Below are 19,926 nucleotides of genomic sequence, written 5' to 3' on the forward strand. Positions count from 1 at the left end.
TGTATATGAATTGATGACAGCCTGCCTGCTATTGGTGTGGGGACACGGCAGAGCAACGCAGCGCTTAGCCCCATTAACATGGTCCACTGATACACATGGCTCCTAGGCTCATCCATTACTTAGAAAATTTAAGGCTTTAATATCATTGTAAGACCAGTTAGGTGAGAGCTTTCTACTGATGAAGATTTATCACTGCTGCAGATCACTCATATGAATAATTCCACAAAGAAACACAGCATTAAATGTCACTTAGTGAGCTTGAGTTGTCAGATTGAGCAACAATGTCCATTAAATGGCTATACTTTCTAGTTGCTGGGAGGAGGGGGGGAAAATACAAGATAGAATTAATGTTTCATGAAAATCATCATTCATTTCAAAAATCGCCTCATTCCACAGCACCTTCAAGAACTGTCTTTGGCTTAATCACCATGGCGCGGTCGATGTGCAAATCCACATTTGCATCTGAGATACGTTTCTGGCTGTTTATTCAGTCTTTGAGGATTTCAATGCATGTTTTAAGACCACTTTGTTGCACTGGCTTACACTCTAATGTCACCCAGCGAGGGATAAGCTTATAAACTATAAGCAAGAAATAGGGGGAAGATGAGGAAAATAGCATCAGAATGAGATTATTGTGTGAGAGCGAGGGAAAAAAAAAGCCACTGGAAGCCACAGGGGAGCAGAGGGGAACCATTGGTAGAAGAAAGTGGAATTTAATACTGTATGTGGTGTTATGTTCGCTGAGACTCTCTAAGGGAAGCTAAGCTATGCTGTTTTAGAGGAAGTACCAGTCACTTGAAAAGGGGCCAAGAGAGCAAATGTTACTGTGTATTTATTTTTGCTCTCCAGGCTTCACTTCTTTGAACAGGCTGCAGATTAAAAAGAAATCGCTACAAAAAGTGAAATTCTTAAAAAATCTTGACATGGGAAAGTCAGATACTAAAGGAGACTAAAGCCCCGAGCTACCATCCATCTGTTTGCACCATGCAACTATCGCAAGCTTACTCACCCTTCACGTCGTAGATCACGCTGAAGGGTTAAGGTTGGAATAAGAAAACTTCACCAGACCACCAACTAAATGGGACCCAGGAGCTGCATGGTCCTTCCTCCTGTGAGTTCTTAACATGTTCTCATCACAAGTCATCATATATTGCCACTCTGTAGTGGACTTCCCCATCTACATATTACGCTGTAGGTATCTCTCTGTATCTGCTATTTACATTTTGGGATGTCGCTATCATGATGTCACTATTATGATGTCATTATCATGATGTCAGCACAAGTACATGGTGGAATTACGCTGCACATGGTTAAGCTTAGGCAACAAAAGCACATAGCAACCAAAACCAGAATGCCAACAAATGCACATGCAGACACAGATGGTTAGAATTTAGGGGAAGGTGGCACATGATAAGGTGTGGAGACAAAAGTCCAGGGTTTGTGGATCCATCCACCACCCCTACCAGCCACCCTAGAGGCACTCCTGTGCTCCTTATATTGTGTCGTAAGTGGTAGCATTTCAACTTGATGTCCTCCTGTGGCATATCATGTTGCCACAGCAGGTGCCGTCTGGCCATCTGGCAGTCCAATAACACAGCAACCAGCCATTTTCTTAGCTGACGATCTACAGTGGCGTATCATGAGGACCATAAAGGCGGCTGTTGGCGTTGGGATCTTACTGCAAAGCTGCAACATTTGACGACTTAGGAATGAGAATCGTCTGGGCTCAAGTCCAATTTATATAATGAGCAGAATTCATGACTGAGTTTTATGTTTAAATATACTAAAATGTAAGACTATATGTAAGAATATATGTGAAATGAAAATATAATTTAAAAAAAAGGAAATAAATTTGAACTATTTTACTCTAACAGCCAGCAAACCATGGAAAATTAAATGCTTTACTAATGGAGTGTGGATGTCTTTGTTATTTTGGTATTATACCTTTGTTGCATCATTCTGATTGAAATTTTGGTCTCTCCAATTATCATATGCCACATTTAGAGCAAACATGCAATTTCAAGTTTACATGGTAAAATTTGATGAATTTTAAAGATTATTTTATCAAATTAATTGTGTATGTAATTTATAATGCAAAAACAATTAAGCATGCGTTTGCTTTTAAATTGTTGCAGTAGTCTTAAGTTTTGCATGGGCTAGTCATTTTTTATTTTTTCTGAAGGCAAAAATTATTTTGTAGTTCTTCAATACTCCTGAATTTTCAATCATAAATTGGTAGTTGCTCTTCATTTTGTCATTAGGAATTGTGGTCACTGATGAAAAAGAAGTGATCAAGGGAATAATTTAGGGGTTAGGGGTTGAAAACGTGTTAAGAAGACACAAAGAGAGGGGCATTTATGTTCCTTTCTGAATGATGAAAATTCTAAAAAAAAAATAAAAATAAAAAAAATCCTGTAATGAATTATTCATCCCTGCTTGTGATAACTGAGTGCTTTGTTTTTTTGTTTTTTTTTAGTTGGCTTTCTTTTGTTTATCCTGCCATAAAAACTGCCCCAAACTCAGGGAGCCGTGTTCTCTGAAGCCATTCCTCAGCAGCCATTATCTGATTTCTGAAGCTCCACTCTTACTTGTGTTCTCATCCGCGCCAACAAATGAAGCGTGACGCCGCATGACTGACTGAACACTCGAGGCTTGCACGGCGAATTGGGTCAAACATTCCTTATCACTTCTCCTCCCCGTCAATGATATTCTCCTCCCAACTTTAGTTTAATGAATCTTTCGATACAGAGGGAGCCTGGGCTGCAAATCAAAGGTAAGCGCACTGATTGATGCAGCATTTCCTGTGTGACGGTTGCACCCCGATCCCGTGCTAAAAGGTCTGCTAAATAAGGCCTGTCTGTCCTTGTATCATCTCTTCTGTTCAGTTGCATATGACACCTTAACTCATACCACAAAATGTTTGACAAATGATGGAGCCTCTTGAAGGAAATTACTGAAATTGAGGGGGCTGATTTATCACACTATGTAACAGCAGAGACTTTTTTTCTCCACACTCGTATCTCATTTTTCCCGTCTTTGATTATTTTCCAGTGCTGCTGCACTCAGTCCTACAGCCCTTAAGGCCAGGCATTTCTACCATTTAAAATATGTTATCTCTCAAAACCAGGGGACCAGTGCTCTTCTTAAAGGAGGCTTTGTTTTGGCATTCATCTTCATCTGGATGAGGTAAAATCCCATGTTCTGAATTAGAGGCTGCTGACATTGTGAATATTTTACATCAGTCACCTGAAAATGCCTCACAAACAAATGTACCCCAGAGGGCCCTTTCTCTATTCATCTCAATCAGAGGGGTTTTTAGCAGCACTTTGGTTCAGTGGCGGCTGCCAAATCAGCCCAACGTCCTCTTGCCAATTCACTTTAGAGAATGTACAGTTTTATCTCTGATGGACTGTATAGCGGGGCATCACTAAGGACAAGTCAGTGAAAAATGGGCTGCAGCGCAGAAGAAGCAAAGTAATTTAGTGTTTTAGCTGCGACTACACTGTCAGGATGACGGAAATGGACCTTGAGTTTCTGCTTTTCCAATGGAGTTCTGCTCGCTACTCTCTGATGACTGCTTAATGCACTATGGAGGTAAAATGTTGACATGGAAATGAATAGAAAATTATAAGCATGCATCACAGATCATCATAGAATATTATACTCAATGTACTGATGAAAAGCCAACATGTTCTCACTCCAAACTTGCCAAATACAACAGCTTGGTCAGAGGCCCTACTCTTTAAACTATGACATTTGAGATACGCAGGTGGCATCAGTTTTGCACGTCAGTTTCTGTTCGTTACATGCCACAGTGTCTTTTCAAAATACATTCCTGTAAACTTAAACATAGGTTTCCTGACAAAAATTACTTGATTAAGTTTAGTAAAAGACCATGGGTTCGGTTAAAACAGCACTGACTTTTTATTTAACAGAAGACACAAACATTGGTCTTTTCAATCAAAGTCCTGTGTTTGTTCGACCAAACCATCCACTCCAACCTCCTCCATACACTGACTTTCTCACATTTTATGCTACAACAGTAGCTTTGAGCATCTAATATTGCCACATATGGGGTACCTGTGCTTTTCATATAGATGCTAAAAGGATGGCTTGTGCTTTGTGTCAGCGGTTTTGACCAACAGGATGGAAAGACCAGTCCTGTGTTGCTCACACTACATAACTTGGGAAAATTATGGAGGGGTGTTCTAAAACATGTACGATCAGTTTTTCTTTTATTTTCAAATTTAATTAATGATTTGGAATCAAATCAAATCTCCCCACTTTGATTATCTGGAAAAAAACAAAAGCTGAAACCTTCCACCTCACTGTTCTGTGTCAAAATGCACAAAGACAATGTTGTTCCACTTTTGCGCCACCAGCAGAGGTACTAACAGAGTTGAATCAACATCTGTGTAAAGTAAGATAGCCGTTAATCAAGATGCTGATGCTGCTGTGGTACACATAACGTCTGTTTTGCTTGTTTCAATGATAATTTAATAGCAGATCTTCTTTATGTCAGTATTGCTGAATCTCAGTATAAAACGTGCTTGCAATGCAGTTGAAAGCTGAAAAAAAGCTACAGTGTGTAGACCTTTGACTTGATATTATTTTGTCATACATTGCGAGGTCAAGATAAAAGTACCATGTTGAGTGGTATTTTATTGCCATTGTAGCCATAATCTGTCATGCCTGTCATGTCATCTCAGTACTAGATGTTGTGAATGCAGTAAATAAATGTATAAATACTTAAAGATATGTCAGCATTGACATCAGTTTTCCAAAAGACACATCAGCTAAATTAAACACACAAAAACACAAGTCCAATCATTATTCATATTAAAACAATAAATGGGGATTTGTTAGTCAGGTCAGATGTGTTTGGGTGTGGTGGATCTTGTCACAAAACTGCCACAGCAGAGGCAGGCATAATCACAGCATACAGCGCAAACAGACTGAAGCAGCTGACAGTGTCTCTGATGGGTGTTTTTGCAGCTTGATGATATTACCTACATTCTGTGACGTTAATCTGTTGTTTACCGCAAACGAGTGTAAACACATTAAAGCCACGTGAGGGAAGAGAAAGCAAAGAGAATTCAGTCTGAGGAGCGAAGGGCAAACTCAGCTGATTTAATTCATTCTGCTTGATAACAACTGACAGAGTGATGAATGAACACACCCGGAAGGTATTAAGCAGTAAAAGATGCAGGGTGATATTTACATCATGAGCATATCTTGATATGCATGGCATGCTGTTCCATATATGAGCCTGTGCACACATGAAAGAGTGAGAAGGGAAATAAACAGCACTGCTCATTGAGCATGCATGTGTACATGTTTACCCCAATGACACTTCAAAGCACTATAAAATGCATACAATGCAAGATTAGTGATGAAAAATGTGTTTTTATAATCAACCAACTGAATGTCAAGTAGATCAGTGTATTTGCTTATATAATATGTTTTTTTTACTGTAAGAAATATTGACTTAAATATCAGTTTAACAGCTATATTCGTGGCTCATGAGGTTGGTAATTTAGCAACATTTTTCCAGATCAAAGCTGTTCTTGCAGGACAGAAATGTCCTAATTGTGTGACGTAAAAGCCTGCTGCCTCAAGGAAAGATTAAAACCATGGTAAAATATTGAAAATGCTATTAAATGCACTATTCCAGGTGCACAGCAGTCAAAAATAGCAGCTTTAAGAGCATGCAATGGAAAGATTTGTCACTGTAAATATAGCTCAAAGAAATGCTGATACATCTTGGTCCTCAACATAGTCTCAGGCAAAAAGGCCTAAGCTGACCAACTAAAATTAGACTGTCCAGTTGAAGCTGTTGGTTTTCTCAGATAGGGAAAGCTAGTTGTATCACACCAGAATGTGCCATCTGTAGGGAAGAGATGCCCCAAAACGACAAGTGTTTATGTTCAAGTGACAAATCCCTCTATCAGTCATGTGAGTTACGACTCTTGTCTGTCCAGGACAAAGGACGAAGTACTCTGCGGAGGTGGAGGAGGTCTGGTGGATGGATGGATCAATGAAACACTGGACTTTAACAACGTGAACGTTATTTATTTCATGTTCCTACTGATAATCCGTTTATTGTCAAATTCTGGGCCCTACGCATAAGGAGTCTCCTTCTGTTATCTTACTAAATATTAACAAATAATAATAATTAAAAAAAAAAAAGCAAACCAAGTTTTTAATTCCAGGCTTTTCAAAGGCCACTCCCACTTAGGGACCCTTTGTAATAAGTCCCCAATACAACATCCCTGCTACCAACAGTCAACACTGTTTTCTTTTAAACTTCATGGCAATTTTTCAACACCTTTACCAAGAAGCAATGATGAAAGTCCCCTAACCTTAATTAAGTAATATAAAACCAAATCAAGAAAATTCCATAATCCTGAAGTTTTGGTACCTAAAATTTGCAATGTGTTGACAGTGAGGAAGCAGAAAATGTGTCTTTCACAAGGGCATAGACAAGCAACATATTTTGTAATTTAATGAGGACTTGCTCGCAGGGAAAAACAAAATATTAGACAATACCACAAGAGACCACGATTTGTTTCCTGTCTCCTACTAACTAAAGGCATAGGACCAAATCCTGGGCCCTATGCATAAGCAGGCTCTGTGAGGCCCCCACCCTTCTTCTCTTGATCCATATCTCTTTCACATAGTTTTTGAAATTTTCCTTTCTTGGATAAAGATGTTCGGGTTGGTGCTCCAGCAGCATAAGCAGTCACTCAGCTCTAGCTGCATTTTGAGTTGAATTCGAGTGCAGCAGTGGACTAAACGATTTTGTACCTTTAAGGACTTAGAAGAACTTCAGAGAGTTCCCACTTTTTTATACAACATTAAGTCTTTCAACATTATCAATCAGCTAGTTTTAATTCAGTTAGGCTAAAAATCTGCAAACAAACCAAGCTTTTAATTCTGGGCTTTTTGAGGGACGTCCCTACACCAGGGCTCTGTGTAAAAGGTCCAATTTCCACTCTGCACTACAATGCCCTTGCTATTTAAAGTCAACACTGTTTTCTATGAAACTTAAAGCCACATTGTGTTGCAATTCATGCACTTTGTCCACCAAAAGTCTCTGAGTGCAACACCATTGTTGCAAAACACACACTGCGCTGTTAAAGCCCCTCATAGATTTTACATGAATATGTCTCTGCTAGCATCTACAGCCTGTTGTTGCCATGATGACTGCAGGCCATGGCTAAATGGCTACATTGCAGGGGGTCATGTATGACATGCTAGTTGAGATAGGTCTGTAAGGTTCTAAACTTAAAAGGCTCACTTGAAGATTGAAAAGAACTGAGTATGGAGATGAGTTAATTGGCTTCTTTTTAGCTGAAGGCTGGTGTGTGATGTAGTGCAATAAAGCCATATGCACTTCTCACCAGAAAACTGGGGCCTGATGGCCAAGTTACATAGTGCTGAAGGCAGGTGACCGGGGAGCTTTGTTGGAGTGGGATATATGCCATTCTTTCTGTTGAAAGTTATTGTACGATTAGATCGACTTGGAAAATGCTATTTTAAGGTCGAAAAGCTACATAATGTTGCTATATTGGCATTTGTTCAACACATTTACCATGTGGTGATAATGAAGGTCCCCTAACCTCAACCAATCAATCCCCTAACCCTCGCCTAACCAATACGTTTTTTGCCTAAATGAGCCAAACCTTACAAATGGTCAAATAAAAATTGTTTTAAACTGTGATTTTTAACCATCATTCCATTGTGTCGATAGTGAGGAGAAAGAAAATGTGTTTTTCCAGAGGGCATAGACAAGCAACATATTTTGTTGTTTAATGAGGACTTGCTGGCAGGAAAAAAACTGTCAAATTCAGCTATGCTACCAAGAAAGCTCAAGAGACATCTTCAGACAAAACCATCTGTAGCCAACAAAGACAATGAGTGCTTCAAGCAACTGAGAGAGATGAATGAAAAATAAAATCAGTGCATGTCATGTGCTTTAACATTTGAACTGAAATAATAAAATAGAATATAGAAATACTGAATACATTTTAAGCAATTAGCTCTCTGTGATAAAAATGAAGCCTCCACCACCAGCTGGTGAGCCTTGTTTGGCATAAACAGTGGGAAGGAGTTCCTTGGTTAAAAATATTAGAAACCACTGCTCAGGGACATATTTTTGTTAAGTAAATCTGTTAAGTATTTAAAAAAAAAAAAAGGTTCCCGCATCTTTGGATAATATCCCTTTTCGCACCGTGGAAATACTTATTTAGAGGAGTTCTGCTCCTGAAGAAACCTGAGGCAACCTATGAAACAGCCACCCTTGGGTTTTTGGCTGGAACATTAAATGAGGTCTTAAAGTGCATTCACTATGAAGGCTTCATTAATTAAAAATGGTAGGAGAAGTAGCTCAGGTTCATCATTCCGTATAGAGGGTTCTGTTTGCTATACATTGTTAAATTATGCTTTAATATTCTGCAGCATGATGGTATTCTGCATATGAAGCAGGCCAGAGTAGCCCACCAAGGGCCTATTGATGGGTCGCCAACTGCATATGGTAATTGGTAGTAAGTGGTAACTACTTGGCAAGTACTTAACACTTTAGTGCGATTTTCCTAAATTGCTCCAATACTTATACCCAGAGGGGAGTAAAGCGCAATCATTAACTCTACATTAACAACACGAATAAGTTTTGTTTTTGTGTTAACTAACTACAAAAGATGCCACCTACTGTACTGTGCAAAAGCAAAAAAAAAAAAAATCAGAAATCTTTGTTCCTTGTCCAAGGCATGTCATTAGCTTCTCTTAGAACAATTTACAAAGCTTAAAAACTGCAAACCAACTTTGTTGATGTTATAGCACCCAGCGGAACTTAGGGTTTCATGCTGTCAGACAATATGAGTATCCCATAATATTCAGTTAAAAAAGAAGAAGGTTGTCTAGGGGACTAAATGTGCTATCTCTAACACTGCAGACGGACGTCTCTGATGCAAAATCTAATTAAATGATGGTCAGTTACCTAATGTGAATCAATTTAGGGGTTTGTGACATGAAAAAAGGTTGAAAACCACTGAAAAAGACAATTAACTCAATAACTCAGTGATTGTAATGTTTGCATGTAAACAGATGATGGATGAAAGGGTCTATACCAATAATAGCTTTTATTTAATTAAAATGAGGTGAATCTGCTGATTGTAAAGTTTCCATTCATATCTTCCTTACTGGCCATGATTTCATGAATTTTTTTCTGTGAGTGAGCTAATCAAGACCACTTTCCATGTTTTGAAAAATACAATGATTATGTCCATTCAGTGAAATAAATCTGAACAATGTCCACATGTAATGGTTTTGAAAAAAAAAATCCCGCAGAGGTACCAATATAACATTCTGGCAAATGAGTATCTGTATTTTTTATAGTTATTGTGTTTGACTGAGAGCAGAAAGCTTTTTTACCTTGATGGCAGTGGAGGCGATCTGGATGTGGTGCAGTTTGTGCAGGGTGCTCTCCCTGTCAATGAAGTAGGAGGCAGCCAGCTGGTGCAGAGCTTCCAGGGTCACAGCTGTGCCGTTGGATTCGCTCACTTCAGACGTCCGACTCAACTTCCGCTTGTCCACAAAGATCATTAATGACTCTTCCCCTGTAAACACACATACACACGCAGGCATGAACACACACTCCGTTAATGACTAATCCTCCCACGAACATACACACACACACACACACAATGTTCTCAGTGGTGTAGTGGTAAATATTAACCCATTAACACCTGCCAGTGCTCATTATACAAACATACAGTTGGCAGACACACTTCTTGAGGTAGAGAGCTAATGAGAAACTTATCTGGCGCTAGGAATTGTATACTGTGGTCTACACTGTGTCAATTCTTTGATAAGTCTGCAGCTATATACTGCACAAATTGAGATGCTTTATGGAACGAATCTTTCATTCTAACAGAGCCAAAGCTTTCAGAGGAGAGTATATTGACGAACGATGGTAAGAATGGAAGATCGATGGAAAAATCCTTTCTAACAGCATTAGGTTTTATGTGGAATGTGGTTTTAATTTGGAGAGGCATTAGAACTAATATACTGTACATTACCACTGGGGGTAGAGAGAGGTTAGTGCTTGTCTCTATCACAAAAAAAAGGAGAAAAAAACCCAGGTTATGTAACTCTATTATCCACTCCTGAAATCTTTTTAACAAATGTGATTTTTTCAATACAAATTAAGTAATAGGAATAATACTGTCTAATTAATTTAATTCAATTGCAGCAACTTCTTCATTTTGTCTTCTTTGAAGATAATGACACATTTATTAATCTGGTTAAAAAAATGTTGAAGTTAGAGAAATCCTTTGATAAACAGGTTATATTGGGGAAAAAATAGAGACAGTAGGTGTGACTGTGGAGGGCAGGGGTTTGTTATACAACTCACTAATGCACATTTTATTTAGGCTTAAAGTTGTGCAAAATTAAGGGTGTGGCCATTTTGATTGACATTCTTTCAACAAGTCATCACAACAGTCCATGAGTGCAGCCATTCTCCTTCCCAACTGCTTAAATACCCGCTTGGTCAAGGATTTTGCCGTCAGGCAATAACGTAATATTAAGAGCTGGAAAGTCCCTATAGGGTGGTGGAGAGGGGAGGTGGATGGGTCCAGCAAACCCCAGAGTTTCTCCTGGGAGCCTGTTTTGTGTAAAAAAGTTCAAACCGTGATATATATATATGTACATATATATATATATATATATATATATATATATATATATATTACCAAGGAAATATACACTCACCGGCCACTTTATTAGGCACACCTGTCCAACTGCTCGTGAACGCAAATTTCTAATCAGCCAATCACATGGCAGCAACTCAATGCATTTAGGCATGTAGACATGGTCAGGACGATCTGATGCAGTTCAAACCGAGCATCAGAATGGGGAAGAAAGGTGATTTAAGTGACTTTGAACGTGGCATGGTTGTTGGTGCCAGACGGGCTGGTCTGAGTATTTCAGAAACTGCTGATCTACTGGGATTTTCTGTAAAAAGCTTTTGTACTTTGCACTGAAGGAATGGAGAAGCTCTCCAATCTCGTTATACACTGTATAATGACAATAAAGAGCATTCTGATTCTGATTCTGATTCTGATTTTCACGCACAACCATCTCTAGGGTTTACAGAGAATGGTCCGAAAAAGAGAAAATATCCAGTGAGCGGCAGTTCTGTGGGCAAAAATGCCTTGTTGATGCCAGAGGTCAGAGGAGAATGGCCAGACTGGTTCGAGCTGATAGAAAGGCAACAGTAACTCAAATAACCACTCGTTACAACTGAGGTATGCAGAAGAGCATCTCTGAACGCACAACACGTCGAACCTTGAGGCAGATGGGCTACAGCAGCAGCAGAAGACCACACCGGGTGCCACTCCTGTCAGCTAAGAACAGGAAACTGAGGTTACAATTCGCACAGGCTAACCAAAATTGGACAGTAGAAGATTGGAAAAACGTTGCCTGGTCTGATGAGTCTCGATTTCTGCTGCGACATCGGATGGTAGGGTCAGAATTTGGCGTCAACAACATGAAAGCATGGATCCATCCTGCCTTGTATCAACGGTTCAGGCTGGTGGTGGTGGTGTAATGGTGTGGGGGATATTTTCTTGGCACACTTTGGGCCCCTTAGTACCAATTGAGTATCGTTGCAACGCCACAGTCTACCTGAGTATTGTTGCTGACCATGTCCATCCCTTTATGACCACAGTGTACCCATCTTCTGATGGCTACTTCCAGCAGGATAACGCGCCATGTCATAAAGCTCGAATCATCTCAGACTGGTTTCTTGAACATGACAATGAGTTCACTGTACTCAAATGGATTCCACAGTCACCAGATCTCAATCCAATAGAGCACCTTTGGGATGTGGTGTGCAGCCGACCAATCTGCAGCAACTGCGTGATGCTATCATGTCAATATGGACCAAACTCTCTGAGGACTGTTTCCAGTACCTTGTTGAATCTATGCCATGAAGGATTAAGGCAGTTCTGAAGGCAAAAGGGGGTCCAACCCGGTACTAGCAAGGTGTACCTAATAAAGTGGCCGGTGAGTGTATGTAAATGTGAGGTATTTTACAGATGTTCCAAGTTCATTATGAAATCTAACAATCAGAAACTACATATTTCCTGTGAAAACTGAAGTGTATTTTGAAAAGACACAATGCATGAAACAGGCATAATTTGACACACTGTCCTAGGACATCATTAACAGACAAAGGAGGATACCGTAATATGTAGACATGAATGGCCACTGACCAAGGGGTGATATTTGACGAGTCAGGATGAAACATTGTCGATGAGTTCTCCACAGCAGCAGTCTCTCTACCAAATAGCCATATATTGTATCACACTGGCTTACAGTAATACAGTGAGTTATATGGGGCCATGCTTTAGCTGCTGTTGTTTGCAGAACATAGTGTACGGGATTCTTTCCAATCTATTTTAAATACTGTTATTGGTATTCATCATGACTTTGTGAGTTTATACACTGGAGACAGGAGATGAAAAGAGCCAGCAGAGGAGCTGGAGGAGATTTTGCAACAGATAGCCACGGGAGCTTTGCTGCGCATTACAGCACTCTGGCTAACTTACATCTATTGTTATGGAAACAGAGGATCCACAGACATTTTTGTCAAACATCTCAAAACACAGATTTTACATCTTGAATCAGAGAATATGAGCTTAAACAACCACAAACAATCCCACAGTCACAGCTGGGACATTATTTAGTCAAATATTTGGTTGTTTGAGTATTCAAGAAGCTTGAGAACTTCAAATATGTTGTTAAAGATTACTATTTTTATGAAAATCATTTTCATTTGAGAGGTGAAGGTCCAGGTGAAGGGAGAAACGTCAATGACAAGGTACTAATGTAGGACACAGTGTTAGTGCACATATTTGTACTTTTTCAAGCAGGAACTACATTCATAACCGGAAATTAAAATCTCTTTAGCCATATCCTATTTGAGGTTTCCAACACATCTGTAGGAGGCATGGGTTAAATACACTGATTATGGAAAACACCAGCTTTTTTTCTGATGCAGATTTATGACATAGTTCTTTATGATTTACTGCTGCATGACTGTGATGTTTGGATGGATGCTGTAAACCAGATGCTTAGAGATGCCAAAAGCAGCAATTTTCTATTGCCTTTTTGAAGCAACAAACAAACAAAGTATGGTTAAATTTGTATTACTCACTGGTAAATTTGTTCTCTCGTTCCTCAAGTTGAAACACTGGCAAAGTTCCTCAAGTCCCAAAAAAGTTCTTGAAATTAGGGCTGAGCAATATATTGATATTATTTCGATATCATATGAGACTAAATATTGTCTCATTGCTGTTGATATTGTCAGTAGCATAATATTGTAGGTGTTGTGTCATGAGAGCAGTCTCATAACATCACTCAGAAGAAATGTAGTCATCTCGCAATTGCTGGGTTTTCTCACAGACAAAAATTGCAAAGGTAATAAAAATATCATAATTGATTACATGCCAGCGGCGGAAATTGGCACTGCAGCGCATCCAATTTGAGCAGCCCAACATGTTAACATGGGTACTGAAAGGGAGTGGGCAGAACTCCACAGATTCAACTCCATTGTCCCATTTTACAGTATTTCTGCATCTAGTATGAACCCAGCGTTAGTCACTAGAACTTCATTGCTGATGATTTTTATCAAAAATGTGTAAATATATTGTGACTGCTCCAGCAGTCAGTTCTATAATATCATGGCAATATTGAGGTATTTGATCAAAATTATTTTGATTGATTTTTTCAATATTTCTCAGTTCTTTTTGGCAGGTTTACTGTTGTGGAAAGGGATGACAGGTTTGTCCTGGACCGCACCCCAAACCTCACCTTTTAACACTTCCTTTCTCCCCCGTGCAGAGATAGGTCAATGAAAGTAAACAGAACCACAGCTCGTCTCCTTTATTTACCTCCCAGTGTAGCGGAAAGTAGGAAATGGGTTCCGTATTTCCTGATGATGTTGTCCGTGATGGCGCTGAGACTGGGCCTCCTGCCCAGCTGCCTAATGGTTTGGAGGAACTCGGGGTCCAGCGGCAAGGAAAAGCCATTGTTCTCTTGTCTCTCCAGGGCCAAGCTGTTCACCTTCCAGCGACCAAACTCCCTGCAATGTCAAAGAAACACATCCTAAGAGTGAGCAGAGGACACAACACATGAATGCAGGTGCCAGAAAGGACGTAGGTCCAACAGAAGCCGGTCATTATGCAAACAATACAAATACAATACAAAGAGTAAATGCACCAGGACAATCCAAATCGTTGTTTTCTGCTTCTTGAATAGGTGTAAAACGGGTGAAAATTGTTGTGATTCTGAAGCGAACAGAACACAGCCTGTGTCCTATGTGCGGAGGCTCATATTCAGATCTGTTCCTTGCCAGGTGTAAAATATAATGTCTGCATGACCCTCTACGTGAATCTTGTGTGGCACTCGGTAGAACATGAATGGGTAACTGTCAAACCACAGCAGCTTAAAAAGTGGCAGAAAAGATTATGCTATTTTTTAAATATTCGGGGAGAAACACAATGTTTTTCACTGCAATATGAAGCAATTCTCCAAGATGGAGGTACAAATAGCAGGAGACCATTTATTGGTCACAACACTATACCCTAAACATTGAGTAAATAACACATTATAATGTAGTTGTAAGCAGATACATAAATCCTGTGGGTGCACATAAGTGGAGGCCTTCTATAAACAGAAATAGACAGATACTTATATAATATATGTCTTCATATAAGAAGTTACAACTGTACTGTACATAATGTCCTCAAAGCCTCTTACAACTACATTATAGTGTGTTAAAACATTACGTCATGGTGGTTTGTATACTGCCTATGAATGCTAAATATGGGGACTGAATGGTTTCATGCAATTTCTACCTCCAGCCTTGCAAAATGCTTTGGAGCATAGTGAAAAACATTGTGTTTCTCCATCGATTTTGAATAATAGCGCAATCTTTACTCATCTCGAATCACGATTGGAAGCACTGTGGTTGGACGGGCTATAATCATGGAAGGAGTCTTGCTGCTTTTGGGCCTCTTTTGGAGGGAAACAGGCTTCATCTGAAGTCGTTTGATATTCCGCCTGGCCTCGGAGCATGCCAGCTGCCTTTATCTACCAATTGCAGACTGAGTGCTGCTGCTTGATGCATAGATTAGCACGATTCAAATGCAGCTGGTAATAAACATGGCTCTAGCCCTACATAGCAGGGGAGAAATTGAGGACCTTTCAGTCACTGTTGGGTAGGTGGTGGATTTCTCTACTGAGAAAGGGACATACGATACAATACATGTTTGAATGTGTTTTTGCTTTGTAGATGTTGTGTCAAAGAGTGGTTGCAATACAGCATACTCTTGACTTGATTGCAGTTATTTTGGAGAGAATCAACAATGAATGTATTGCACACTCAACCATTCAACCATTTTTTACTATCTCGATTTGATTATGCAAAGATGCAGTTGCAGCGTGGAAGACACTGTAACAAGACAGACTGGCTGCCACCTCCAATCTAAGTTTTTATTTTGACAGCTCATTGACCAACATGACAATGGCCTATAAAGTGAGACAAAGAAAATTTGTCAGCTGTAAACCAATTTCTTTTTTTTTTTCTCTACAAATGATATCCCATCGAAACTGCGTTACTTTTGGACGCTAATAAGACAAAAAGGATGTTAGGCTAACATATGGCCTGTTTCCACTACATGGTGCTGGCTCTGCTCTACTCTACTGTACTTGCCGTTTTTGGTTGTTCATTAGGAAGTTTTTGTATAATCTTTTTTTTTCTTTCCCAAAATGGTAACCAGAAAGATCACGCCATGATTGCTCAAGGAGGTGCAAACGTTTCTCAGCTTGCTGGCTGACAAGTGTATCCAGCGAGTGCGAGTCTGTGTGTATGCATAGTTCGAATTACGAGGGAGCGAAGAGGAGCTCGGCTCCCCTGACAGCCTCCCTTGAGACGTTCAGGGGGTGCTCTAAAAAACTGTTCACTTTCGTGTTATAGATGATATATTTTCTGCACATAAAGGTTCCAGAAATAATAAAAAATAGAAGTAATATGTCAATGTTGTGTATTTATTCGCTCATTACATTCCATTGCCGAACATCTGTCTCCACTATTTAACTTCTGTGTCTATCCCTGCTGCAGCCATCTGTGTGTGAAGCGGTACTGCGGTCAAATTCCTAAATTTACCTAGTCACCTGAACTCTTCATCATACAACAGAAGGGACAAAGAGGAAAAGTTACTGGTGGTGTTAACTGCTTACAGTGCTATTAATAAAATCTTTTTCGCAGTAACCCTGTAATTGACCGCGTGCAGTTGTACACTGTGACATGTTTTAGTAGTGGTGCACAGCAGAAAATGGGGCTTCCCGAAAGCCACTGTGTAATTGGAACTCTGCATATGTGTGTATTGCGTTGAAACCGACGTCACGGCAGTGACGCGCAGCATCACTAGGATAGAACAGTTACTGCTGTTTGATGCAGTGCTCAGGGGCCGTCTTTGTGAGCTGCTCTTCTCCTTCCCTTTCTGCCATCACTACTCGTCATTTTTTGCCACTGCGGTTAACATCAACATAAGCTGAGTGAATAAATACATTTTGTGGAGCTCTACAATGAAATGGCATTTTACCCATTTTAAATAGTCACATTTGTTGTAAATCTGTGATGATTTAGCAAAAGTCTGAGGTCATGCAGAACTTATGGGGATTGCCTGAATTTATGTTAATTGTTGCGATTGTAACATCACAACATCCTGTAGAAACTGGCTAATGTGTTACTAAATCCTGTTTCACGCACTGTAGGAGTAGTTCTTGCATATCTACTCGCCTTTTAGCTCTGGGTTGGCCTCCACCAACTCCTGAGAAAAAAAAAAATCTGATATTTTAGCTGCTAGATGTTTTTTTCACCAGCTTGTTGCTATGTGGTGATGGACAGGTTGTGTACAGTGGATTTATTAGAGCTTTTTTGCTGAAAATAGCTCTCTGCTGCTGGTGGAAACAGGATTGATGAGGGCACTGAGACTGAACTGTACAGTAAATGTGCTGCAAAATAAAGAAAAACAAAACTAAAAGAAGATAAAAGTCACACCAGAGTTGCAGGTGGGTGATGATTCTCTGTGGGTTGATTAATTAGTCAAGGTTACTTTATATCACCCACCCCTCGTAGCATCATGCAAACAATTTTCTCCTGCAACAGGCAAAAAGACAATCTATATGCAAGAAACAAAGTGATGCCTTAGCTTCTGCACTGTTTTCTTGCATGATACTGACAACCACTTCATGCATTAAATGCCAGTTTACATGATTTCCCAGAAATAAGATTCCTCAAATCTAGAAAAATGTAAACAAGTTTTCTCCGAACACTGATTCTCTTCCTACAATGCAACAGAGCAAATGGGATCTTTGTTTCTGGATGTCTTTCTCTCTTTCCCTCTCACATACATAAAAACCCCAACACCCTACAGACAAACACCAACTCCCTCATGCAAAGATAGTTGCCGAGACACATGCACTCACACACCCCGCAGCTGCAAACATCTAAACAAAGCTGCCCTTGCTGCAAAAACTTTGCAATCGCCCAGAATATCGCAGAGCCCCTATGGGTGCAGACCAGCTGCCAATCAATTTCCCACCAATAACAATGACCCCCTGAGAAAAACACAAAACAGAAAACAGCTCATTAAGGCCCGTTTCATGTCTGTGTTTCTCTATAACGAGCGGCCATTAGTGCTTCCCTCCGTCCGCTGGGGCTGGCTGAAGAAGGGAGCAGCGGAGAGAGAAAGAGGGAGAACTTAACTGTGATCGACACAATGCCTCGCTTTGCTGCTCGCTGATGGACATTTATGAATGGTGCCACAGCTGAGCTGGAGGATACAGCACACACAACACACACACACACACACACACACAGACACAGACACAGACACACATACACAGGTCTGTTTTCGAAGACTTCAATTCCACCCCAACTTCTGCATGCCACGCACATACACACACAAAATGATCTTGCGTTTCATGGAAGACTGCAGGTTTATTTCACCTTAACTCCTCTCAGTGAGATGCTGAGTGACTGAAATAGCCTATCACAGGCACACACACACACACACACACACACACATACAGGCAGTGGGTTCATTTCACCTGCAGCTCTGTGCAGCAGGGGGGCTCAATGCACATCTTCCTGTCAGCCCCCCTCGAAGCGAGCCAGAGCGCTGTGCGCCAAGAGGTGAGGTACTGCAGGAGCTATAGAGGCTGGGATGGAGTCGTACCCTGCTATCTGTCCATCACAGCCCAGGTGTCTCAGATTTATCATGGCGTACAGGCAGCTTGAGGGCGCCACTCGGTGCCTAACATAACAAATCAGGGAATCAACCCAGCGTATAACCTGCTGATGCAGTCAAAACACGCTACTGAGCATGACAATGCAGACTATGTCAGTTTGGTACAAATGTGACTGAGCAGGAAAAGTGAGTGTCTGCTACTGCTAATGTTATCTCTAATGTTTGATAACAACAGGAAACACACAAAATTAACAGCAGCAGTCTGAAACTTAAAATGGCTTTTGACATTAAAGACAGCCCGTTCTCATTTCTTAACTCATCAAATACCTCCGCACGGACAGTGACAAAAGCAATGACAAACTTTTGTTGCCTCAGTCTAACCACATGCTTGTGTTTCACAAGGAAACAAATGTTTTTTACCAATGTTGTTAGTTTATTTTGAAAAAGAATGTTTGCAGAAACTGTACATTTCCTGTGGAAATAAAAGTGTATTTTGATAATGTATTTCACAATAAACTGACATGGCATCCCAGAATCTCAACAACAGATGCAGTAGGATATGTAGCGTGTCATATGTAAACGTAAAAGTCTAGTGACCAAGCAACATTATTTGACGAGTTGGGATGATAATGTGTTGTCAAAAGAGAAGTTTGTGAGTTCAAAGGTTTTTAAAATAAAATAAATGAATGCAATTTTTTTAAAAAAGATTGATACTAATTTCAGAAGTTTTTTTTTTTTTTTTACATTTCAAGAACCAAGTTAAATCCCATCCCAGTCCATACCGCCCCTATCTAAAATGTGCTATTGTATATCACATGAGAAATTACGGTGGCATTGGCCCACATACACTATTGTTTAGATTGGCCTCCATGTCATGACTCTTTGTGAGAAATACCTCGGGGACTCTCTATATAAAGGCCTTCTGCGGGGTGAAAGCCTGACCCTCTGGTTAATCAAAAGCCCACAAGCCATGCTAAGACTGCACCACGATTCTATTAAATGATTGCAAATCACACATGGGGCCACACCACATATTTCAAACTTGGGGTAAAAACCATGCTAAATTAGGCTAGAGTAATGCATAGTCAATTTGTGATACTTTCAGAGGGATTTGCGCATGAATTCAGTTGTTTGTTCCAATTAGCCTGAACAACTCTGTGGCCCATTTATGAACTGTTCACACAAACTCACATGACTGGCAACGTGTGAGAACTTCATGTAATTCATGCTTGACCCAGACCTCTGTTACATAAAATGAATTTGCACAGTATAATGAAACCTACTGCACATGTGCACACAAAAAGAAAAGCTTGGAGATTCCTTTTTTTTGAGTTTATAGAAAAAATATAATTTATGGTCAAAATCTTCGGCTTCAAGTATGAATCAACTGTCTCAATCATGTTATGTTACTGTGGTGAGCTACACGCATTCTCATTTGGACTCATCATAAGAACATTTGAATGACACAGAAAGCTAAACAGGGAAAAAAATAACTGTAATTGTTTTCACAGGTGTTCAGAATATTTGCATATATACACGCTTTCCAACTGAGAGCCCATTTCCTCTGAAGACAGTCTTCTTCCACCTCTCATTTCCTCGCTGT

The 19,926-nt window shown here is 40.0% G+C and overlaps 1 protein-coding gene across 1 annotated transcript in view; it reads right to left on the reverse strand.

The window, feature by feature from the left end:
- Positions 1–19,926, reverse strand: part of brinp3a.1 (bone morphogenetic protein/retinoic acid inducible neural-specific 3a, tandem duplicate 1) — a 62,923-nt gene that overhangs the window by 26,642 nt on the left and 16,355 nt on the right. The window contains exons 3-4 of the mRNA XM_042481951.1: positions 13,959–14,149; positions 9,433–9,617 (exon numbers count right to left, since the gene is read on the reverse strand). Of these exons, the coding sequence (XP_042337885.1) occupies positions 9,433–9,617; positions 13,959–14,149 (376 nt within the window). The remainder of the gene's footprint in view (positions 1–9,432; positions 9,618–13,958; positions 14,150–19,926) is intronic.

The sequence above is a fragment of the Plectropomus leopardus genome, chromosome 3 (genome assembly GCF_008729295.1).
Source record: "Plectropomus leopardus isolate mb chromosome 3, YSFRI_Pleo_2.0, whole genome shotgun sequence".
In the NCBI taxonomy this organism is placed as follows: Eukaryota; Metazoa; Chordata; class Actinopteri; order Perciformes; family Serranidae; genus Plectropomus; species Plectropomus leopardus.